The sequence below is a fragment of the Lepisosteus platostomus genome, chromosome 24, assembly GCF_059453375.1.
Source record: "Lepisosteus platostomus isolate fLepPlt1 chromosome 24, fLepPlt1.hap1, whole genome shotgun sequence".
NCBI classification, from domain to species: Eukaryota; Metazoa; Chordata; class Actinopteri; order Semionotiformes; family Lepisosteidae; genus Lepisosteus; species Lepisosteus platostomus.
In genome coordinates, this window is record NC_142634.1 from 8,944,701 (window position 1) to 8,969,915 (window position 25,215).

Sequence of the window (25,215 nt, forward strand, 5' to 3'; positions counted from 1 at the left end):
AATGGCATTTAATTTCTTAGAAAACAACGGAAGACCCTACCTATTAAAGGTTTTAATAAGTAATTAATCATCTTTTTTTCAATTCAGCTGATACATTATTTAGATGCATTAATTATAATATTATTAAAATTATTTATACATCCTATGAAAGTGAACGTCGGTGTGAAAAGGTGTGTACATTCACTGTAAGTGATTACTTGTCTGTTACTTTGTAAGATCAGTTATTAATTGAATTTCTATCACTTTTCAATGTTACTGGAGGTACATGAGGAGAACGTCTTGTTATGTACTGACTGATTAAAGGAAAGCTGCATTTTCTATTCAAGAGTGCAGAAACGAATTTAGCAGTGTGACTTATTTAGCATTTTTTGCATTGAACTCTGTTTTAGTTCAATGACTCATTTGTCTTAACAAAGTGGTCTGTTTCTGTGAATACTCACAGAAGGAGGGTTGGAATTTACAATCATGTGGCTTGATCTTTCAAAACTGACTTTGTGGCAGTTGTGTAGAACTTGTGGTGAAGCACTGAGGCTTGTATAGGTATACTTTTCAAAATATTTTAGCTATGTACAGTATATCGATCTTGTAACTGATTAATGAAGTTAGTTTAAGATTGTCTCGGTTTCATATTTACCTTCCTCTTACAAAGTGAAAATTTGCTTGTGCTACTATACCAATGAGCTAAAAACATGTACAGGTTAACACTTTAATTTTCATAATGTGTTGCTTCAAGATTGAGAATAATTTCTTATCTGACGAAAAGGTTAAAACTTTTTAACAATGACCAACTGAGACATACTGTTTTTTGAGTGCCTTATTAAAGAGATATTTCAGTACTTACGTTTTTGCTTTTTGCGTCACTAAATTCCACAGTGAGAAATTGAATTCGAAAAAAATGCAAGCAGTATCTACAATCATATCAGACTAAATCCAAATGTTGTTTGAATCCCATTGTTGTTCCAAATGTTGGTAGAGCACTCTGTCCTTCGTGTTAACTGGAGAGATAAGAGTATTTTACAAATACTCTGGGGGAACATGAAAGCTCTTAAGCAGAAAGCAGCTGAAAACTGTAGGCCTCATTTAATGATTATATATGGAACAATAAAACTGTTATTTTATGCCATTAGTTCCTGGAACATTTGATCACATTCATTGGCGTAAAAAGGCTTTCATCACGCAGGATTAAAGAAATTACACAAATGCCAAAGTCAAACTAAAGTCACACCTCAGAACTAAATCAGCTCCTTTTAGTTCTTCAGTCGTTTCTTAAATCTAATTTGGAAATTGCTTTTTAAGGTCTATTTTTGGCTCCAAGTTCTTTGCCCATGAGGTGCTTTTGTCTCTTGAGTTAACTGCGTGTTTTCCATCTGTGCAGGATCTTGCACTCTTCCTGAGCAATTCCCTGCACAGTCACGTACGAAAGGCTTCCTACAGTGCATGCTTTTGTGTGTAATTCATTTCTGTTGAAGATTAAACAAGCATCAGCCACTACAGTCATTCTGCTGAAATATTTTCCCTACTTTTTTGGAGGACACTTCTTATTACCATTTAAAGAGTTGGTCATTACCATTAATGGTTGGACCCTAACTTGCCCACTGTTATCTAAAGGTACATTCTAACAGGTCAGTGAGTGACCTTTTACATCTCAAATATTTGGACTGAGCTACTGGATTCGGTTTTTCAGGTCATCTTAGCTTTTCCTTATCTGAAACCTTTATGTTAGCTTTTGGATTTGCAGAGCTAACAATTGTGAATTACAGAAAAGATATAAATGGGCAGAGGCATGATATACAATTAGTTAGCACAGTCCGCTTGGCACACTAATCCACTGATTGAAAAGAAATAGCTTTGAAGTATCTACTGATGTTTTTGTAACACCACAATATTAAGCTGTCTTCATGAATATGTTATCCAGGGTAGCAGGAAAAAAATCAGTACTTTTTAAAGTAAAATTTGGAAAAGTGTACTGTTTAAATGACATAATTAAAAAAATAACAGTTTTGAAAGAAGTGAGGATATACTATTCCAACTGTAACACACAGATGCTCAGAAGGCTAATAAAGTAAATACAAGGTGTGGGTCAGGATCATAAAGTACCCAGAGATCAACAAAATTGAGTAGTTTGATTTAAAAATTAAAGGTCTAAATGCTGCTGCATATTATTTCAATTATCATTTTTTTTCATCCTGGTAATGTAATTCTTTAAAGATTAAAGAAATTGTGGTTTTAATTGAATAAAAGATGTTGCATATACCTTATCCGAGTTGAATTGGCATTCTGACATTTAATGCTTTTTTGTTTAGATTTTTTTATGTTTTGTGTTTTTGTGCAAACCAGAAATTGAATAGAGTGTTTTCATTTAAACGACCACAATGAACAATAAGCTGGGTTGGCGTAGGAGGAGCCCAGCAGTTTTCTGGCATTCCTTTTCGTGGTCTTTTAAACCGGTTTGTCAACAATCAGTGAGAAATCTTGCTTTTCCCAGAGGTGGACAGAGCTGAGAGTATCGTTACCCAGTGTTTGCCATATGAAACGGACATTGTGGTGATCAATCCTGTAGATATACTAAGATAACATAATTCCCATCACAATGATCTTTGCTATTTTGAAATCTCTGACTGGAAAATTGTTTAGTCAACCATATTCTGTGCCTATAATTTCACCAGAGGTACACAGTACTTCCAGTACTCTCTTTCATTTGTACAGTCACAAACTCAAACTCAAAGACACAGCATGCCAGTATTGAGATTAAAGTATTGCTCAAAGTGCGGCAGTGGTTGCTGTGATCATTAATTACTCTTGACACCAGTTTGTCACCTTTTGAGTAATACAGCCAACCTTAACAAGTTTTTTTTTCAAAGTCCTTTAATCTTTTATTTATCTAATCATGATAAGGATAGTGGAGGTGTTATAAAACCTCCTCGTTAGTAGGTTTCCTAAATCCATCTCATAAAGTCCTGAAAATGTCTATACACTGTATATCAAGAACAAAGAGCTCTGGGGAAAGTGCTGACAATAAGTTACAACTCCCTTCTTCTGCCTGCTTCAGTAAAGTTTGTCTAGATAAATAGATAAAGCACAGACTCTTTACGTTGAACACTTGTGAAAAACTGAGTGTGCAGACTCCATGCGTGTCAGTTCAAAGATTCCTCCAGCTGCAGTGAGTGCTGCTGTAGGAAGGCCTGATCAGAGGTCTAGTGTGTAGAGAGGCAGAGATTGAGTTTCCCATTAATTGAGCTTGTTGGTGCAGAAGAGCAGCCTTTCAAAGGCCGAGTCAGATCACGAAAGAAGCGAAAGAGGACGAGCTTAAGGTTTCCACTTAACTGGGATAAAAATCCCCCCAAAATCTAACTGCAGATTTCTGGATCATACCTCTTGCCCTGCCACAACCTTGTTAGTAAGTCCTCATTTCCATCTGAAGGGGCACACCCAGGTAACCCCAGAGGCTGGTTTAGGGTAGGTTCCTAAAGAATGACCTAAGCCCAGAAAGGCTGACCTTATGTGTTAAACTTTCATTTGGACTTCCATGTTACCAGCAAAAGGATTTAGTTAAAAATGTCTTTGATTCTCAAATACTAATAAACTAATAATCATCTATGGAAATATGAAAAATTATCCAAATTATTTATTTTACCAATTTGTGTATTGACTCCATTTCTACAGCTTTTAACAAAAGTCACACTTCACAAGTAAGTAAACATTTTATGTAGAAGTGAAGAAGCTAAGATTAAACTTTGCTTTCATGGCATAATGCTTTTAACTTGAAATTAATTCTTTGTCAATTGAGCAGTAACAACAAGAGCGTATACAGTGACGTTGACTCCTCTGCACTATGTATAAGGTTCACACATGACACGTATAGCCTTGGTAGTCAGCAAAAGGGTTAATAAAAAACTTTCGTTTTATTGTGTGGCTGAAAGGTCTACGAGATGACAGATCATATCTCTCCAAGGACTTTGGCAGGGGGGAGGGAGTCAGGTAGCACAAATTACATCATTCATAAATCACTCATTTAAATTTAATTAGGGACTTACAAAGTTGCAGATGTTTCAGCTAAATATCTTTCCCCTAAAATACAGATCCCTTTTTGTGTTCCAATTTTAATCAGCAATATTAAGGAAAATATAGATAGCACAGTATAAAGTATTTCAACTGCCCTTCCAAAGCAATATACTGTAATATGCATAGCCATGTTGCTAAAATCTAAACTCTAACTTGAAACTCTTCAAGGGTCATACTTATATAGCTAGTTTTACATTAGGCCTGAAATGCTTTTAAAATGTTCTCTCTATGCGAAGCACTGTATGTATTTCACTCCATCATAATGTACTCCTTCACTGGATTTTGTGACAATGTGTGCAAGGCTTTGAACATTTCAAAGTGTTCTCTACTTTTATATGAGAGTAGTTCAACTGATTAATTAAGAGATAAATAACCATTGTGAGGCCAGAGAATGCTCACTCAAATTCATTTTTTGAGGCTTCATGTTGGAATGGTTTACTATGAAATAAAATGGTTGTTACAATCATTGTTTAACACAGAAATGTGTAAACTATACCACAACCAATGACAACATAAGCAACATAAATATACAGTACATGTAAGGAAAATTATCATGTAAACTCTGAACTTTACTACGAGTATATACGTATTTTTCTTCACTGGGGTGTTTCTAATATGCTGCCTGCATTTGTGTAAAATATTTGCACAGAAATAACAAAAAAGCTAGTCATAGGCCATTCATTCCACAAACAGGCTGATTTGACATGAAATTTTAATAGTAATTAAAAATAAACTTATTCCACACATTATGGGAAACACACTGAAGACATCTCTGTACATTCCTCTGCTAAGATATTGTTTCATTTGCTTTTTCATATATCTTCAAGTATCAGGCTTCATCATTCTTAAGTAGTGCAGTGTTATTGTGCCAAAACAGGCATTAAGGTTTTAGTATCACACTGTAAAGATCACATTTTCACATTTTTGCATGGAAAGGCAAACATCAACTGAGTACAAAAGCATGATTCTTATTAAAACTGACCATCTATGTCGATTTCTGTCCTTATATTTTATTATCTTTCAGTAACTATGTGCGAGGTATGTTACAGGTATTTGAATCTATTATGGCTTCCAGCAAAAATAAAAATAGGTCTAGGAACCTGAGGAGTGGAGAAAGCTCAACTTGGAAATATGCATTGTCTCATCCTAACAGACCTTTCTCTTGTCTTACAATACACTTTTTGGGATAAATCTGGCATTTTGTTGCAATTGTAACATGTAAGAATACAGATGAAAAGATCAGGTATATCAAAATGTCACAGTCATACTGTTTTTCATGTTTGTGTCTTTTTTTTAAATGGTACCTCCATGGCCCCTTCAGGGAATCTGAAATACCCAGAGGACATTATTTATCATTTTTGTATAACTGAAAAACTCTGTACTCCCTCTAATAGACTTGTTGTGTGCTGGACAAGACTTGCATTTTTGAAAACAGGACTGCAACAATGGAGTTGCTGAAAATAGGGTTGACATGAATGGAAGTAACATTGTTTAAAAGAATATAAATGAAAAAGCAATGCAGGATACCATCAATATTAAAGGTAAAGATATCTAATCTTTCAGTGCCCTTTGTTATCAAACGTTTAAGTTTAAAATCTAATTAGTTGTTCAAATTGAATACCACTTGAACTGATCACAATACTTCAGGTAAATGTGGTAAATAATTATTCTTTAGGGCATTGCAATAGCAACCACCGAAACACCTTATTTAGGACTTAGAATGTCTTAGTTTCTCTTTAAACCACTATTTTCCAAAGACAGTCTGCTAAGCAACAGTATATAAGCACATACAAGCATAAGAAAGTCACTAAAAGTCATGTCACAAAATAAGAATTGTGACGTGTTACACACTGAAAAGAGAAAAGGGGTGTCTTGTTGTTTATTGATTGCTTACTTTACCAAAAGTGCATATTCCTTGTGTTAATTTCTATACAATATTTATTTGTTTTAATAATGTAAATGATTAGACCATGCAAACAAAATGAATGCTTTGTGCAATAAACTGTAATTTGTGAAAATGTTAACAGACATGATTTCTATTAACAATAATGTGTTTATTGTGCAGATAGATTCAAAGTAATTCTACCAAGGAAGACATCATAATCTACCTACAGATACTGTCAAAATACTTGAAATATCTCACTAAGCACTTGGCTTACTGAGCTGTACAGAGAAATAATGCAATATTAATTATCGATGTGTGAAATGGACTGTTTATTTTTAAAACAACTCTTACAAGTAGTGCATGTTAAATTTTATATCTATGGCTTTAAAACATTTTAAAGTAACTATTGTATTTGCATATTTATATTAATGAAATTACATGCTAGATTTCTTTCTTTTTCCTGATTTTTTCATCAAAAATTGCAATTGGTTTTAACAATCATCAAGAATACCCTGAATATGATCAAGAACATCACAGTTACGGTTGATGCACATTCAGAATAAAGTCCTAGTTATCATTTACATATTCCAAGTTACAAAATCTTCAAGGGGAATGTAAAAGAACCAATAGCACAAAATGTATAGATGTTTTAAAACTATGGAAATCCTTCCTGGCACATTTCCAGTAAAAAGAGTTCGGGAGCACCACACTGGAAATTCAACATTTTGGCTAAAATTAATTTCTTAAACCTAACTAGAAATAGTTGTAAAGAATAAAATAAGACTTCCTGACACATCTTAAACAGGTCTGCTTACTTTCTTTTTACTTCCTCTTGATTCCACACACCATTACTTAAATGTTAAGCTAGTTCCCCCTTCCCCTTAAACAGAAATATAGGATAAGAGCAGATAATAAAATCCAGACTATAACACCTCTGTCTTTAAGTATTGCGGGTTCTTTTGGGTTGTCATGCTGGATGAGAGCACTTGTGAGTGGATGTTGTTTCTCATGCAGAGCGACACGAACAAGAACGACCCTCCAATAACAAGAAACAGCCCAGAGAACCATCCTGCAAAAAGAGCCTCCCCAAACTCCCACCGGGGAACGATTTCAGGAACGTTGTCATCCCAGAATTCCACCACAGTCACATAAGCCACCAAGGAGATGGGATAAAGTGTAGTGATCCCCGAAATCCAGGACAGCACCCCTCCAAGGATGAGGAGCTTCTTCTTGACGTGCTCTTTGCCCTCTCCCAGATTTATGCCCTCCAGTCCAAAAAAGGCCACAGAGACACTCAGGAGCCCTGTTCCCATGGAAAAGATCATCAAGACCCTGGACGCTATGACACCTGAGGGCAGAGACAGAAATGAGTCAAAGGCTTTGCACTGCAGACCCACTTCGTCTTGGAAAATGCAGGTGTGCCACAGCCCCTCGTACCAGTTCTCCATTTCATTGAGCTCCGCGTTGAGGGTTTTCCAAAGAGGCAGAAAAGTGACCACACAGGTTATGACAAAGCCCACGAAGGAGACAAAAAAAGCCATCCTCTCCACTAGTTTGGAAGTCAACAACACCATTGTCTATCAGTTCAGCTCCAGTCTAGAGAACAGCTTGTGAGCTGCAGCAAGCACAGGCTCTGCAGTGGTAATGACCTGGTAGGGCTCCTAATCAAGTACCTTATAAATGCACCTTATAAATGCTGGGTAATCCCTAAGCTTGAGCATAACAACAGACATACTGTTTTGTAAAAGCGATAAATATCATTATAGGGAACAATGAGCACTGTTTTAGATGAAACCAGATATGTCCAAGAGAGAACGGACGGCAGTGCACACACAAGATGTTTTCAAGGCAAAGGAAACATGATCAAGTAAAGAATGGGGAAACTCAAAGAAAGTTGTGGGGAACGAATTGTTCTAAAACGTCAACATATAGGCTGTAAGTCATTTCATGTAGATCTTGTGTTATGAACTAAACTCATTAAAAAGGTTTAATTAGTGAATTAAATGGTATAATGTGTTTTACAGATTATACTGATAGCTACTGCTGAAGGTTCAGATTACAAGCCTTTCTATTAAACAAAAGACTAACGTCTCAGCTGTCCTCTGGATTAATGGTAAAACCTGATACAAAAACTGTGACGCCAAGTACTCCTGATATTTTTTATATTGTAGTATGCTATTACAGTATGACCTGTAATGTCTCCATTCAGACCACACATTTGCTTTTCGAGCCAAAATTTAGTGCATAATTTTTTGAGGCAAGCTTCCGAAATCAGATACTTTTAAGGATAACTATATCGGCTGCTCATACAATGAAGATTTATTGTACTCATACTATTATTTCGTTCTTCATAATGTCTTCGATTCCCCCCCCTCCCTTCAAAAGAGCGTAATTCTAGGTTTCAATCTTAAACAGCTGGTAAAACACTGTATAGTCTGCCACAATAATAGTCTGTTATCTATGTTCATTGAAACGGTTATACAGGGAAAAAGTTGTCTCTAGCTCCCTCGTATGGCTTTTGGGAGTTTCATTTTTGCCCTTTTTTGCAACTATTTAACTTGTGTTTAATTGCTGTTTCTCTTAGTATTAGATTTTCTTGAGACAGACTTTGGGGTGGAACTGGATAATTAATTTCCAAAGGCTAGATGTCTAGATGTCTCCTGAATTTTATCAGATTTGTTGAGAGTACTTCTTCCCATTCTTCTTAAAACAATTAGATGAGTTCATCCATTTTTTGTTACATTTTCAAGGTTATTACTTAAATTATAATAAGGCATATTACTTTAGCCTTGTACTTAGATGGCAAATTTTCAACTGAGGTTATTTAGTGTAACTTTATCTCACTATGATATATGAGGAAACTGAAGCTGCTGAAAGGCACTGACTAGTTTCTGCTCAGAAAGGTCAAAGATTAATCTAGTCATCTATCTTATTTTAAGCTCTATGATCACTCAGCATGAGGACCATTTTCTCTTAAAATACTTGTTTGCAGATATAAGATCACTTAAGATACGATTACTTTATTGGCCATATGCAATTTCTTGTATTAGGAATTTGTCTTTTCACATTCCCCAACTTGCTCTCCATGAGACACACAGACAGGAAGGGAGAAGCTGGGGGTCAGGGCGCAGGGTCAGCCAATTATACAGCGCCTGTCAGGTGTGCCGAGGGAAAAGGGTAGGAAAATAGACCCTGTGCGGAGTCAGAGAGAGAAAAAACAACTGGATTCCTTAGGCGAACGTAATCCAAATCGTGAGGCTAGAGCGAGGACAGAGATCAGGAGCAAGGGGTCAGAAATCCAGGTGATCAAAAGAACAACGAGAGGTCGGACTAAGTTGCGAATAGGACGTGTAGCTTTGGCTGAGGAAACCTCAATAGTGAGAGAGGACAAGTTGCAGAGTGGGAGTTTAAATAGCCAAAGATGAGCGAAGTTGATTAGTGAGTAATCGGATGCCCGTGGGAATGCAACGATGTCTGTGTGCGGTTTGTGACAGCACCCCTGAAGCACTTGGGGTTAAAGGCCTCGCTCAGGGGCCCAACGGAGCAGGATTCCTCTACTGGCTGTGGGATTCGAACCAGCAACCTTCCAGCCACAAGCACAGATCCTTAGCCACAGAACCACCGCTTAAGTATGTTGGTGATTCAGAGCTTGTTTCCAAAGTCATACTTAATCTTGCACTTTGGGATTTGCTATGAAGTGAAGAAGTTGGTAAGGGGTCTGAGACATAAAAGGTCTAGAGGTCTTGCAGATTGTCATTGTTTATAAAAGGTGTCGGTTTGTTGTTGACTACTGTTCTGCATACCGAGCACATCTTCCTAGCACTTTGACATGCAAACCTATGTACAGAGCGTTCATGATGGCCATGATGGCATCTTATTGTCTAGCTTAATCATGCATTAATGTGCAGATTGCCTAGTTTGGTAATGTGCTTCTAGGCTGTTCTCCAAAATTAGCTTGGCAGTCCTGTGTGTCCTAGCATTCTCCTCTCAAAGAGCTCATTCTGCATCGTTTCGCATTGCATTGACCACACAACTGACCCTGGGAGTAAGGTTGACCTAAAAGCACAACATTTTATCAATGTCAGTTAAGACCAACCGCTCTGCCCCTCCATCATTCAAACACGATTTGAGCATCCTGATTTTCATTCATTATTATCAAGTTTTGGTTTGGTTCTTTTTGGTAAATATACTTACTTAATTATTTTTTTGGAAAACTATCTTGACATGATCTGCTTAAGTTTTTTATCTCTCCTACCACTGATATTCCCGTGTGAGTGCCTCGTTTCATCCTTGCACACTGTGGTGAGGGGAGTGCTTCCCGGGTTAGACAGCACTAATCTAATTATGCATGTGCAGAACTAGATCGCCTATACCCTTTGAACTCAGGATAAAGATAATGCTGTGCTTCACTCACAAGTTTCTGAGGTTTTCTCTGTGGGAATTACGCTCCTGTCACACTGATCCATGCATGACAAGAAAAAAAGCAAAAGCATGACAGCAAAAAACTCACAGATCGGTAACACTATAAACATATTTGCAAAAAAAAAATGTATTTACCATCCTGAATAACAAAACAACCATGCGGTGTCAATGCCTTAGAATAGGCAAAAAAGTGTAAGGGGATTGTTCATATCTAAATGGTGCTTTCACATTTTTTCTTTTTTTTTTGAGTAATTGATTTGCTCTGCCTGTTTATACCGTCTGTGCAATAAGAGCGTCCTTATCTTATAGCGGGAATAAGTACTTGTAACAAAATTATGACTATTACAAGAGGCTCATTATCTTTCCTGTCAATCGTCAGTAACAGTGACTGATACTGGAAGAGAGTTGATTTGTAAAAGATGACCTTAAAATGACTCTACAGCCTTCATCTGCTCGCCATCTATTTGCCTTCAATGCAAATAGCAATTCTTCAGAGAAACAAATAATTCATAGTCTAAATTTAATTTTAAACACATCACACTGAAAATGCTGTAAACGTTTTAGCTTCAGCTGTTTTTCTGAAAAAAAAAACAACAGTTTTTTACAGATGGGAGTTGTTTTACTTTTCTACGTATCAACTAGATTTAATGTTTATGTATTCAGCGTTCGATCATTAAACGAAAGCAACCCAATACATTAAGCTCTTCAAGTAGCATCTTCCCTGCAAAACTAACACGTAAGATGCTACTTGAAGTTTATCAATGACAATTACATGCCTTCTCCGAATTCGGCTTGCTCCCAGTGTGCATTGGACTTTGCCAGCTAACCGAATTGATTTCTGGGGTTTGTTGTCGTTTATTGTTTAGTCTACGCATCAATTGCAAATGGAACTTGAGACACATAAACTACAATACCCAGGGATCTCTTTTTCGCAAGGGGTGTGGCGTGGTAGTGTAATGGCTGTTTATTTGGTGTATGTTGCGTGTTTTTTCTTTTCTGCTACATTTGTAACGTTTTTTCCAGTAAAATAATGTAGCGTTTGCTACATTGTTCCGAAGGACTTGCTTCGTTTTTGTTTTTACTTTTACCAGTCAAACAAGTTACATTCGTCTTGATTTTCTACTTAAAGTCAGCTTTATTTTTTTTTTTTGCTTTTTGGTGCAGTGGTGCATCGCAGAAACCACTGTGTCTTGTAGACGTGGTCCCAAAAACCACGTTTATGAAGGGACCTTCGCTAGCACGACAGTAAATCCGTTTTTAATACTGGGATTTCATTGACTGACCGTGTCGTGTTATGCGGCGGTTGAATGTCATGGTTTCCGGGAACAATGTCTTGCAAGTCTAAAGTCGCCCCGAGTGTTGATTTTGACCACAGCTGCTCGGACAGTGTCGAATACCTGACCCTGAACTTTGGGCCGATTGAGACCGTCCACCGCTGGAGGCGACTCCCACCCTGTGATGAGTTTGTGGGTGCTAGGTAAAACAAAATACAACTTTCTGTAAATCCTGTAGGTGCAGATCTTATTAAATGTCTAACGGTGCGGTTGCACTCTCACGCAGACCTCACAGAGATATGTTCGTAAAAAAAATGTTTTTTTTTTTAAGTATGGAGATTTGCTTTTGAACTGCAAAACCGTCATGTGCATGTGATTTCCGAAAGCTTCGCGAGTCTTGTTTTACATGGATTTTGATATGTGCATTATGATGTCAGTGGTGTATTTGAACGTACAGTGCTGTAAGATTTTTAAATTATATTCAGAGCTCATATCGGTTCTCTTTACTACATTTTACTGCAATGCTGCACCGCGTCTCAACTGAGTACAGTACCGTGTAATAATTCAGGGCTTTCGCTTCTGAATTTTGACAGGCGCAGTAAGCACACAGTTGTGGCCTACAAGGATGCAATTTACGTGTTCGGAGGAGACAATGGGTGGGTGATATTTAATGTGTCGTAATTTTAGCATGCGACTTGGGTGAAAGCAAGTATGAACATTTGTTTCGTTCCCAACAGAAAGAACATGCTGAATGATCTGTTGCGGTTTGATGTCAAGGACTGCTCCTGGTGCAGGTAATCCCTGCTTCTCCATTCCAGGAGAATGCGTTTATACACCGTTTATGTCAACAGATAACTTTTTTCCCCCCCTCCACGATGAACTTTATGACCCATTTTATTTTAAAGTGGCTTTTGGGTCTGCATCTTGGTTTGGTCATTTGTTTTTCTTCTTCTTGCCAGGGCTTTTACGACTGGTTCACCCCCTGCTCCCAGATATCACCATTCAGCTGTAGTACATGGAAGCAGCATGTTTGTTTTTGGTGAGACAGCTTACCCCTCTATCACAGTTTATATGTTCATGATGCAGTATTGACGAGGCATAATTAAGGCAAAATGTGTTTCATGGGGGATTTAGTGGCGCAGTGAGATCAGTTATGGACCTGGGAGGGCTGTCTGCATGATGTTTGTCTGTTCTCTCCCATGTTTGTGTGGGTTTCCTTCCACAATCCAGCAACATACTGGTAGGCTAATTGGCTTCTGAGGAAACTGGCCCCAAGTGCGAGAGTCTTTCTGTCCTGCGATGTCTGTGTCCAGGGTGTCCCCTGCCTTGCGCCTGCTTGCCAGCATTATTGGAAGCAGTTAGAAGATGGATATTTGTTTCATTATTATGGTTGTTAAACAAAAAGCGTGTCCATGTCACACGGCTGTGTTATTAATAAACGTATTTGCCTTTTCTTCTGGTGCTGGTGATGCGTAACCGTACGGTCTCAAATTTCCAGGTGGCTACACTGGGGACATCTACTCCAACTCCAACCTGAAGAATAAAAATGATCTTTTTGAATACAAGTTTGCTACAGGCCAGTGGACGGAATGGAAGGTAGAGGGAAGGTACAGTAGTACATCAGTTCAAAACTGTTATAAATGGAGCTCAAAATGAGCGTTTGGGAGGGAAGACAACATCGAAGGTCTGTCAACCTCAGCTGTAAATCATTTGTAGTCAAACCTGACATCATTTTCTTTCATAAAGGCTATAACTATTAGATGTAACCTGTTACTCTGCTTTGCAAACGTTTTTACATCCCCTCTCCACTGCATCTCCACCTGTGTTGCTGCCCCTTGGGGCCCCACTCCTCACTCTGCAAGGGGTTCCAGCTTCCTTGTGGCCAGAAGGTCAGCCAGCCAGGTTAAGCCGAATTGTGATGAAAACACTCTGGAGATGTTTCACACACTTAATTCCTGGGTGTTGTTATTCCTCATGAATGTATTTTCCGTGCAGTGTTATCAATCATTGTTCTGTTGATGTGTGTTCCCTCAAAGCCAGCTTTTTTTCTTTACATCAGCATAGAATTAAGGCATTCGGAGTTAGATACAAGAATTAAGTAATTGTTACCTTTAATGAGGCATGTAATTCTTGGCCAGATCAAAAAATCATCTTCATAAGAGAGAAAAACAATCGGGTTTTCATACATTGATTTAAGAAAGTAAACTAGTCATGCATTTTTATTTTGCCTTGCATAGAAACTGAAGAGAGCATAATTCTTTTGTGTTTCTGAAACAGTATCACCTCTCTGGTTTCCTTTCTGCAGGTTGCCTGTTGCCAGATCAGCTCACGGAGCAACAGTGTACAGTGATAAACTCTGGATTTTTGCTGGGTATGATGGTAATGCAAGGTAAATAATTTTCATCTTGTCTTAGACCATTCGCAATAATTCTGTTCATAATATATTTGTTTTTTTAAGGCATACAATAATTTATTTCTTGTAATACTCCAGGCTAAGTGACATGTGGACGATCAGCCTTCAGGACCGTGAGCAAGCATGCTGGGAAGAGGTTAGTTTGACATAAAGTGCTATTTTTTGTCCAATAATGTGTACAAAAATAAAAAAGTGAAAGTGTAGATTTTGTTCATTACGGTAGAATGCCAGCGATTTAAGAGGAAACAATAAAACTGTTAATTCTATTGACTCTCTTGGCTCCGTTAAAGATTTTGTAAACTTTTTTTGTCATCCCTTTCTTAAATAGATGTGCAAAAGTGCTCTTTTAATTAGTTCAAGCAATTCCTTGTTTGTCTGGAGGAAAAATAATTCTGAAGCTTTTCTTCACATGGATCCAAGGGACAGTCCTGTTGTCAAAGTGTTTTAAGTCACTGTCATTTTTGTCCTCTGCCAGTCAGTGCACAGGACTTTGTTCTTGTCTGCTGTTGGTTTATGACTTGCATATGCAGCAAAAGGGTCCAGACTTGCTCTTTCTTGAAATGTCTTGCATAAACAGGTATTCTGTGAAAATTCTAAAAAATTCTTGTTTTTCCAGATCGAGCAGAGTGGAGAGATTCCCCCCTCATGCTGCAACTTTCCTGTGGCGGTGTGCCGGGACAAGATGTTCGTTTTCTCTGGTCAGAGTGGAGCGAAGATCACTAACAACCTGTTTCAGTTTGAATTCAAGGACAAAGTGTAAGTTAGAAATCCTCAATAAGCATAAGTGTTGGCCTTAAAGAAGCTACCTAAATATCTTTTAACATTCAGTGTTCATTATTCATTCTTTTCATTGAGCAAAAAATCATCTTACCTCTGACATTTCCAGTGCTTCTTTACCTACTGGTGACAAGTCAGTATTTCCTTTGTACAGCTGATACAGAAGATTTTCTAAAAAAATGTATCTTTAATTGTTATCGTGTGATTATACAGTAAGCTTTAAATGCCGTGTCGATCTTGTAGATTTTTAGTGTTTTTACAGTATGTGTACTAGTCTGTGTTCAGTAGTTCCAGTATGGGCAGAATGACCGTGTACATTCTTTATACTAGTGTTGCATGACATGTGTCACTTTGTCATTGTTCTGGCAAGCAGATCATGGGAATGGAGTGAGAGTAACTGGTTGTGCTGTGTCATATATTATGAGGCGGGAATCATTTCATTAAGAGGATAGATTTTCTTTATGATCTCTCCCCTGCAGGTGGACCCGCATCCCCACAGAGCATCTGCTTCGGGGTTCCCCGCCACCCCCACAGCGACGCTATGGACACACTATGGTGGCTTTTGATCGGCACTTGTACGTTTTTGGGGGGGCTGCCGATAACACCCTGCCCAATGAGCTGCACTGCTACGATGTGGACTCCCAGACCTGGGAGGTCGTCCAGCCCAGCTCTGACAGTGAGGTATGAAGCGCGGCCCGAGAGCCTCACACTGCAGGCTCCACACTCCTCTCTTGCAAAGATGGCCTCTTGCTTTCCTAAAATTATCTCTTATCCTGCTCTGTTGGGCCCCTGAGCAAGGCCCTTAACCCCAGCTGCTCCAGGGGCGCCGTATAAATGGCTGACCCTGCGCTCTCACCCCAGGCTTCTCTCTCCCCATCTGTGTGCCTGTGTCTCTCATGGAGAGCAAGCTGGGGTATGCGAAAAGACAAATTCCTAATGCAAGAAATTGTATATGGCTAATAAAGTGACCTTATCTTATGAAGTCTTTTTTTTATGGCGACACAGTCCCCCTCTTTATTTTTAGCATACTATATTATCTATCTGCTGCGGCGTATCTCTGGCAAATCATACTAATGCTGAAACAAGTACTGCCTTTGTTTCAAAAGCCACGTGGAAAACTAAAACGCATCATTGCGTTTGCTGCAAGACCTGAGAGGTTTTACCAAGACATTGTGAGAGGTTTTACCAAGCCCTAGGAAAATAGCTGTCCTTCTTTATTGAAGTGTTTTCTGGCATTTATGTAGCTGCAGGGATTATGCATTTTGATTTTAATTTCTCCCTCTTCTTATCCTTTAGTAATGAACTTTGTTTCTTATAGCTCAGCTGTGAGTGTAGCTGTAATATGTGCAATGTAAAATTATTGGGGTCCTGTCTAATTGTTCTGAAAGGGGACAAAGACATGACTGTTTATTCACAACACTACCTGTCCTTTTAGGATGTTGTAAGTGCAGACTTTGCTAGCTGCCTGCACCTTCCTGATAGAAGACAAACAGCAGTGTGAATTTATATTGAATGGATCTGGAAAAGAAAGTTAATGGTGTAGCCCAATCTCAATATGCGATGATCCAAATGTTCAGAGATCACAAGAGTGTTTCGTGTTAATTATTAACATTTTGCCTCCCCTCCTGGATTGTTTTTGATGTGTTTTTGTATTTTAAGCACAGCTGCTTTCTGCCTTCCAGGACCCCCTTGACAACGAGATGACTTCATCTCAAGGGTTTATCCTGGTAAAATAACTTTCATAAATAACTGTGTCAACACGAATGAATCGCGTGTTTTCTCACTTTGTTTCATTTTAACAAATGATGCCATTTACATTTTAAAGAGGAGAGCTCGGTACTACATGATGAAAAAGGTTTATTTTTCGGAATAAAAATTATTTACTTATTAAAATAAAAGAAAACTGAAATGTTCCCAGCAAATTCACAGGTTTTCGTTTTTTGAAGTAGTGGATCATTTGAAACCTGAGCTTAGATTTAATTTATTAGATATTAAAGCTTTAAGTTTTAGGTTTTGTTTATGAAGTAAACCACTGCCTGCCCTCCCTGCACAGCAACCTGTGTGTATGTGCTTTGGTATTGGGTTTTATAACTGCCAACAGTACAACTTCTGTTTCACAGTGGTAGGCAGCAGATCTGTATTTTAGTTATTTTTTTAACTTTTGGTGAAATATTCCTCGAAGAGGTTAGAAGAAATATCTGTGTGCTGAAGTTCCAACCCAGTTATAATTTTTCTCAAGGGATCCTGGGTGCAGACAGAGATTTGGGTTGCTTTGATCAGATCAGCCTTAGCAGTTTTAGAAGTTTTTTTTCGGGACTATGGGATATGTGATTTTTGAAAGGGTCAAAAGGTAGATACAGTTCACTGGCATTACTATGTAAAACATCAATATTGACATGAATATTAATGTTTTTCCTGTGTTAAATTAATCTTCATTCCATCAGTCACTTTCGGGAAAGAAGTATAAGTATGTTTTCTGGGTTTTTTGTTTTAAAAAAAATCTAACTTAAGAAATAGTAAGACAAAAAATAAAATGGGTTTAGTTTCGTTCCAGCCTGGAAGGTCCTCACAGATGGACCCCTGCCTACTGCAATCTCTCATCGTTTTCTACAGTTGAACTTGCAGTGTCAGACGAATAGTTTCCTTCCTGTTTGAGAATCTGTTTGTCTCTCTAGATGCCGAGCGGGAGGCTGTTTCACGCAGCGGCTGTGATCTCTGATGCCATGTACATCTTTGGAGGGACAGTGGACAATAATGTGAGGAGTGGGGAGATGTACAGATTTCAGGTAATGAGAATTTAAGAACGGTTACATACAGTATCGGGAGCCCATTCAGCCTGTTTGGTAGTTTAGCTAATTATTCCCAGGTCCTCACCCAGCTGGCCCTTTCTACTTGTGGCTGGGAAGCTTGTTCCATGCTCCCACTGTCCTTTGCATAAAGAAGTGCCACCTGCTTTCAGTTTTAAATACACTTTCATTTAGTTTCCAGTGCTCTTCCTTCTGAAGAAATCCACTGCATTGGCTTTGTCTGTCACCTTGGATCGGATTTTGAGTTCTTGGATCTCCCATCTTCCTCTCTATTGAAGATTTAATAGAAACTTCAGCCTGTCAACATAGGACATTCCCTTAAATTCCTAAAATTATCTGGTTGGTCTTTTCTACAATGATTCCGGATAGATAGATCAGACTTTATTGATCCCGAAGGGAAATTGAGGTGTTGCAGCAACCCAGCCCAAGACAAGCAAAAACAGACATCAGAATAGACGTAAAATTAAAATACATACAGTAATACAAAATAAATATAAAATAAATACATAGGTGTGTGGAAAATATGCTCATAGTCACTGTACAACAATAAAATATGTGCAAAATGTGCAGAGGTGTATACAGATTGAGTGTCCAAAAAGTACAATAGTGCAACATGCTGTCCATAGAAAAGCAGATGAAGGGCTAGCAGTCCTAGCCTAGGGCAGTGTTATACACCCTGACAGGATAATATGCAGCTTTCAATAATACTATACGCAAGAAATCTTAGAATGCCTTAGAACCAGAAATAAAAAAATGTTCTTTGACAACTATACTATATAGGAACAAGTAATAGGTTTATTCCATGCTGAAAAAAAGAAGAAAGAGAACACAACGTTTTGGCCGTGAAGCCTTCTTCAGGTGTGAGCACCTTGTCCCTTTGCAGCCTACACATGCTGACGCAGCTACCCACCTGAACAACTATACTATATGTCTATATATAAATGGTTGTTACTAGTTTTCTGCTCAGTGTAAGTTTTTTCAACTCGCACAGGCACTGCTTCTAAATACCTTTTAGTCTTTTCTCATTATATTGCATAATTCCGTTTTTGTACTTTACTGTATCCTGACATTTTATCAGCAAACACTTCCGTACTGTTTGTATACCAATTAAATATTTCTGAATAATCAGTTCATCTAGCTCGTCCAGAAATGGTGCATTGTCCATTTATTCCAGTTTTCCTGCTATCCAAAATGCACTTTACATGAAGACTATGGCAAGCTTTGGGAAAACCGGCAGTTCTGTGATGTGGAGTTTATTCTTGGTGAGGTGAGAATGACTTTTATTCTCTCATTCCACTAAGCCTATCAAAATTATCGATCTTCTTTTTTTATATGCCAAATCTTGAGTTGCACTTGAACTTAAGGTACAGATGTAAATAAACTACAACTGGAGTGCAAGTCCTTTATATGTTATTATCGCATTTTAATACATATTAAAAATAAAACCCATGGATTTAAGTTTTTTTAAAAAAGAATTGTGTTCATATCTGCTGTCTAATGTTAAGAAAAATCTAAGAACTGAATGAGATATCACAAAATCCATATTATCACAGTATAACATGAGCACTTCCCCCTCTCTGTGCCTCGGCTCTCTTATTCTCATCACGTACAGAAGGAGGAGCGAGTGAAGGGTCACATTGCGATTGTCACTGCCAGGTGCAGGTGGCTGAGGAAGAAGATTGCTCAAGCACGGGACAGATTGAAGCAGGTCATTATGCACCATGCATTTGTGCTCTGGTGTGCCATCTACACTTACAATGTGTCATTTTCTTAAGTAGCCCATCCAAAATTATTTTGCATGGCTGGTTCCAGTTGCTTTCTCTGGTGTTCAGGAAAAGTAGATGAATGTGAATGATCTATTCACCAGTCTGCATTTTAATAGTTTTGTAAGATGGGTGCCATATTGATTGATAATCAATGGGTTATCACTGAGTTTGTTCCAATGAAGACCTTGTATGGTGTGGAAACAGTCACACACAGAGTGAAAGGGTAATAAATTTAACCCCCTAAGAGTATTTGTGTCGGATAATCAATAGCTGTGCAGTTATAACATTTTGAAAGGCCTCGGTGACTCGTCTCCTTGGGTGCCCTGTGCAGAAGTGTAAGCATGAGAATGCAGAGGAAGAGACTGTTTCTGGCTGCCAGAAGGAGACATCAGGAGGCAGCGCGAGGACTTCCTATTCACAGCCCCTGCTGGAGGTCACCATCCGTGAGGCTGAAGCCCAGCCCTTTGAGGTGCTCATGCAGTTCCTGTACACAGACAAAATCAAATACCCTCGCAAAGGTAAACAACAAGGATCAAAACCCAGGAATACTGATGCTTGCATACAAAGGTTTTGTGCATGAACATGAATAAGTGACATTATGGGCAACAGATTGCATTGTCAATATTTCCTTGGCAGATGGTACTTTTTCTTAAGGTTACCAAAAAATGCATAGCTCATTTATGAAGTTTTATCTCTGCAATTTTGAAAGTCTGTAACCTTTTATTTTAGGAGGCAACCAGATTAACTTTTATGACCACTCGTCCACAGACGACTGTATTTCTCTTTCTGTGAACCTGAGGAGGTTTCTGTGTCAAGTCAAATGGTGTGGTAATGTCAAGTGCCCTTCCTGCTGTCCTTTGTGCAGGTCATGTCCAGGATGTTCTCCTGATTATGGATGTCTATAAACTTGCCCTGAGTTTCAAGTTGTCCCGTCTAGAGCAGCTGTGCGTGCAGTACATTGAAGCTTCAGTCGATTTGCAAAACGTTCTCATAGTGTGTGAAAATGCCAACAAACTGCAGCTGGACCAGCTCAAGGTAGTCATTGCAAAATGTCTTTGTCTGGTGTGGCTAGCACATTAAATAAGACATGTAAAAGTAAAGATTTATGGATAATTTATGAATATTTTCTAAACATACTACCAAACAAGTAAAATGGGAGTATTTTTGTCATTGTTTTTCTCAGAGTTTTTGTTGAACCCTTGATCAGCTACCAAAAATAAATTGAAGATGGTTACTTTGTACAATGTGATTTTTCAAAACAAATTAGTAGTGTGACATGTCCTGCATTGCCTGAAATGCTCCGATTCTTTTATCAAACAAATCCACAATATGCAACAAGCACATTTTTACTTTTATGATCTATTAATCTTGTAGCAATACCCTTGGTTTCTTTGACAGGTATATACAACTGTCCCTTTGCCTTCTTATATTTCCATGTCTGTCCTTGCAGAGTCTTTTTAATGACCGGACTTGTTTTTTCCATTTGTCGTTTTAATTCTAGGAGCACTGCCTTAACTTTGTTGTGAAGGAGACACACTTTAACCAAGTGATAATGACCAAAGAATTTGAGCACCTCTCCACCCCCCTGATTGTGGAGATAGTCCGCAGGAAGCAGCAGCCTCCTCCCAGGGTGTACTCAGACCAGCCTGTTGATATAGGTAAGTACTGTGTACCTCCATATGGCCTAGCTGACCACAACTGGCTCATATTTATATTAGCTTTTCAGATTTAAAAACAACCAAACCTGTGCTTTCAAATTGTTTTTAAATGGTTGTCAGTTTCCTTTTTAAATCCACAAAAGAAGAATTTTTTTAGTAGCTTTTCTAATGTTCAGATATCTTAGGTCTTCAGTGTTTTTATTCATGGTATCTAGCGGTAGGAAAGATTGACTGCAGCGTGCTCCGCATTGTCTTGCAGGAACGTCTCTGGTTCAGGATATGAAGGCCTATCTGGAGGGAGCAGGACTGGAGTTCTGTGACATCACTCTCTTGCTGGATGGACACCCCCGGCCGGCCCACAAGGCTATCCTAGCTGCCCGGTCCAGGTACAGTCTTACCCTTCCGTGACTGATGCCCTAATTTTCTCGTTTAAGATGCTTAAAACTGGATGTGCTTTACGCATTGTATAAAACAAGTACAGAACAGCAGTAAAATCTTAAATGTAAGCTTTAATGTCCCAGGAGATTTTAGAATTTGTATGAATCTGCTTTAGTTTCATTTCGAGATGTATGTTTTCTCTCACTTCTGTTTCTCCTTGTAGAACTGAAAAAGAGCGCTATATATTCCTGATTTGAATTGTCTGACCTCTCCTTACAGTTACTTTGAAGCAATGTTTCGCTCTTTCATGCCAGAGGACGGTCAGGTGAACATCTCCATCGGTGAAATGGTGCCCAGCAAGCAGGCCTTTGAATCCATGTTGCGGTACATTTACTACGGAGATGTCAACATGCCTCCCGAAGACTCGCTGTATCCTCTCTGTGCTGTGAATGTCCGCTTTAATCACCGACCGTTTCAGACCTGATCAGATTTACAGTGTGCACGTGTGTCATTGAAACCAGAAACGGTTTATCGGGAGAGAAAGGGAAAGTGCATAGTTTTGTTTGTCAGCCTGTGTGAAGATTGTTATTCCTAACATTGTTGGTTGGGAGCTGCTCAACTTTTAATATGTGTATTGTGCGGCTATTTAATGAATGGCTGTGTTAAATCCTGGGAACTGAAAAGGGTTGAAGCTCAGGTGGTTATGAGGGGCGGTGGCAAGGCTAACACTGTCATGGAAAAGTGCTAAAAGTGTGATCCTGCGGGTCTGGGCAAGTTATGGGAAACTACCCTTGGGGGATTTCGAGGTGTCTTGATTCAAACTCGCATGGTGTGGTAATACTACACTAAAATACACACTGTGCACGCATAGGGATGTAGTAGTAAGGTAACGTAAGACAGAATTGTGTATACTAATGATGCTCTCTGTAAGAGACCACTAGTTCTGAAAGTATCCAAATTTCCTTAACAACAATTACAGTTACTTGTTTGCTGCTCCATATTATTATGGCTTCTCTAATAACAGGTTACAAGCTTACTGTAAACAGAACCTGGAAATGAATGTTACAGTGGAAAATGTTCTGCAGGTATCTTGCTCCTCTTTATAGAACATCCCGCCACATACAGCATTAAGTAAATGTTTAGGATTGCAGTGCTTCTGTCAAAAAAATATATTGGCATTACCAACCATTGAAACTCAAAGTTTAAAACGAAGCAACTCAATTTTCTGCTCAAACCAGCTTCTTTATCTATGTCCAAAATTAAATACATAGTTAAAGTAGGCACAATGAAGATACTTGACATTTCACTGTAAACGTTGTTTTCTAATCCTGTCTTTGCTTTTTATTAATGTTTTAGATTCTGGAGGCTGCAGATAAGACACAAGCTCTGGACATGAAGAAGCATTGCCTTCACATTATAGTGCATCAGTTCATCAAGGTGGGTGGCCTCCTCTCTGGTGCACTGGCTGTCTGCTGCCCTCTCCATCTGGGCTGACCTAGCTCTTTGACTGAGCGCACATGGGCCAGCTGGTAGGACCCAGTGGAATGTTGGCCCAAGTCCAGTTCTGGAGTCTTTTGTTCCACGCTCTCAATTTAGCCTTGAGCTACTTTAGAGACCTGCAACTTAATACAGCCAGCAGGGTCCTCAGAATACGCAAAAGTAACCGTATCAAGCTCCGTCTTCACTCCAGATATACAGCGACCGAATTTTGCAGTTTAACCATTGTGTGCGGTATTTGTTTTTTCGGTGTTTCTGAATACCCATTGCAGCTGTTTAATGCTTGAGGCATGCAATGTCCCACCTGATCGATGATACTCTGTATATTGCACTATTCAGACCTTTGCAAGGATTTGGTTTCGGATTGTGGTTTTATAAGGCTTTTAAATCAGTAGATTTGTTTTAGTAAGTTTACCAGAATGTAACAGCTTGTTAAGTTCATGTGGTTACTTTCTGTTACCTGTATCTCCATTCGCTTACTTTGGCAATCCCTTTCAGTGGCCTACATAGGGGGGTGAATCATGTGACATTCTGTAGGCACTGTACTTTGTTCTTCACTAGGTATTTCAAATTAGGCAAAATTAGCCTTTCGAACGGCAGAAAGAAGGCATGGTTGGAAATGTAGTGTTAGCCAGCTGGATTTCAGCTGTCCCCTGCCATTCATTAATTTTCTTTAATTCCTACAGACAACTTTTTAAAGTCGGAAATTAAAATTTTGGGATTGGAGATTTTCTTATGCAAAACTATCATTCCTGTATACAGAATAAAGCAAATGGTAAAGAGCTACCAAGAATGCAAGTATATAGGAAAGTACTGCAGTGATTAGAACAGGCACCATTTATTGCATAAATAGAGGCGTACTTTTTCACTAGTTACCATGAATAATTCAGCATTAAGCACTTGTAACAAGGAACTTATGTCCTTTACAGTATGTGGATGCAGTTGTTTTCCCCTTTGCTTTTTCTTCAGTTTTGTTTTTCCCCTTTTTCATTTTACTTTTATTTTTTTGCCTTCTAAGGTGTCCAAGCTACCCAACCTGAGGTCTCTCAGCCAGCCGCTGCTGCTCGACATCATTGAGTCCCTAGCCTCTCATATATCTGATAAGCAGTGTGCCGAAATGGGCTCTGACATATAATGGGGACTTTTCCATGTTTAGTCGGCGCCTATTTGTAACTCCACCTTCAAGGTAGCACTTCACTCCCTTCCCGTGCCTGTCCCCAACACCACTCACTGTGCCATCCATGTTTTAGATGGGAACCCTAGAAATAACTCCTTTAGTCCATCTGCATTTGGTGGATTTGCTCTTTGCTGCACACAAGCTGCTTCTACAACATCTCTAGGCTTCGTGATATTGTGTGTGATGGCCAGCAAATGTTCAGTGTAAAAACTGCTGGGGATAGAATCAATTTACAGTGTTATTAAATAAGGCATGACCTCACTTACAGCATAAATTGGAAAAAATCCCTTTGTTGTTCTTGAATTTTGGACTTCTAAATGGTAAATAATTAGTTTAAAGCTTTGGTTCCAAATGATATATACACAATGACATTTTTGTTCTCTGCAGTTTTGTCCAGCATTGCAGAAACGTAAAATGAATAATGTTTCCCATTTTACTTTGTTTTGCCTTAATGTATCAAATACACAGATTACAGTAAAGTTTATCTAAACAGCTGCTAAGTGATTTCCAAGGACGGGTATTAAGTAAAACTACAATTTTATGATACCTTTTATGTAAATCGCCTTAAGTTTTCAACTTCTAGTTTAAAGTCTTTAACAATCCCATATTTCAATCTCTGAAATAATCGAGATCCGAGTGTTGGGAGGAGTAGTATAAATATTGATGATGTATTATTGTTTAACTGCTGCATGTAGTCTATAAAATCACGATATGGCCTTGATATCCTCGCTATGCTGGTATATTATTTATGAAAAACTCATTTATTAGAAACATGGGATTTGTTGTGAGAAGAGTCATAGAACAAGCAGCCTTTTGTAATCTTACTGTAATCAATTAAAACAATAGTAAAAATTGGTATGCTGTTGGAAAAGCGTAATGCCTTTCCATATCCAAGTAAAAAAAGTTGAATTTCCAGTCTTTAATAGACTTTCTCTTCTATGGATGTTATCTCATGTTGCACTTATACATGTATCAAACCAAACTTTTACATGATTGTTCTGTTTGAATGCAAATTGTATGTTGAAGCATAATAAAGTAATAATTTTCAGTTCATAAATCTTTCTCTGGTTGATTGACCCGTTTGCCCAGTAGTGGCTTT

General features: G+C 38.5%; 3 protein-coding genes across 4 annotated transcripts in view; 2 read left to right on the forward strand and 1 right to left on the reverse strand.

Annotated features, from left to right (window-relative positions):
• Positions 1 to 11,542, forward strand: part of LOC148641539 (uncharacterized) — a 56,765-nt gene extending 45,223 nt beyond the window's left edge. Inside the window, exon 15 of the transcript XR_015929841.1 lies at positions 6,962 to 11,542. The gene's annotated coding sequence lies outside the window, so the exon portion shown is untranslated. The remainder of the gene's footprint in view (positions 1 to 6,961) is intronic.
• cldn26 (claudin 26) lies at positions 4,758 to 7,521 on the reverse strand. Its single transcript, XM_088618382.1, has one exon. It carries the CDS (start codon positions 7,519 to 7,521, stop codon positions 6,871 to 6,873), a length of 651 nt encoding a protein of 216 aa, XP_088474508.1. The 3' UTR covers positions 4,758 to 6,870.
• lztr1 (leucine zipper like post translational regulator 1) lies at positions 11,329 to 25,173 on the forward strand. Of its 2 annotated transcripts, none has more exons than XM_088618367.1 (21): positions 11,329 to 11,846; positions 12,237 to 12,299; positions 12,381 to 12,437; positions 12,603 to 12,682; positions 13,142 to 13,250; positions 13,949 to 14,032; positions 14,135 to 14,192; positions 14,673 to 14,812; positions 15,313 to 15,514; positions 16,498 to 16,560; positions 17,509 to 17,619; positions 18,815 to 18,907; positions 19,253 to 19,348; positions 19,738 to 19,924; positions 20,272 to 20,441; positions 20,908 to 21,064; positions 21,324 to 21,450; positions 21,722 to 21,871; positions 22,422 to 22,527; positions 22,799 to 22,879; positions 23,958 to 25,173. In XM_088618367.1, the coding sequence occupies exons 1-21, from the start codon at positions 11,677 to 11,679 to the stop codon at positions 24,072 to 24,074; spliced, it is 2,421 nt and encodes an 806-aa protein (XP_088474493.1). In that variant the 5' UTR covers positions 11,329 to 11,676; the 3' UTR covers positions 24,075 to 25,173. The 2 variants fall into 2 exon arrangements, with proteins under 2 accessions (XP_088474493.1, XP_088474494.1); XM_088618368.1 differs by having other exon boundaries at positions 11,330 to 11,846; positions 16,516 to 16,560.
• The last annotated feature ends 42 nt before the right edge of the window (positions 25,174 to 25,215 follow it).

What these genes read in the sequence shown, in the direction of transcription:
- cldn26 (XM_088618382.1), bottom strand. Translation starts at nt 7,521, where the DNA reads ATGGTGTTGTTGACTTCCAAACTAGTGGAGAGGATGGCTTTTTTTGTC.
- lztr1 (XM_088618367.1), top strand. Translation starts at nt 11,677, where the DNA reads ATGTCATGGTTTCCGGGAACAATGTCTTGCAAGTCTAAAGTCGCCCCG. An exon ending in TTTGAATTCAAGGACAAAGT is followed by an intron (nt 14,813 to 15,312) that starts GTAAGTTAGAAA and finishes TCTCCCCTGCAG; the next exon opens with GTGGACCCGCATCCCCACAG. An exon ending in CAGTGGAAAATGTTCTGCAG is followed by an intron (nt 22,528 to 22,798) that starts GTATCTTGCTCC and finishes TTAATGTTTTAG; the next exon opens with ATTCTGGAGGCTGCAGATAA.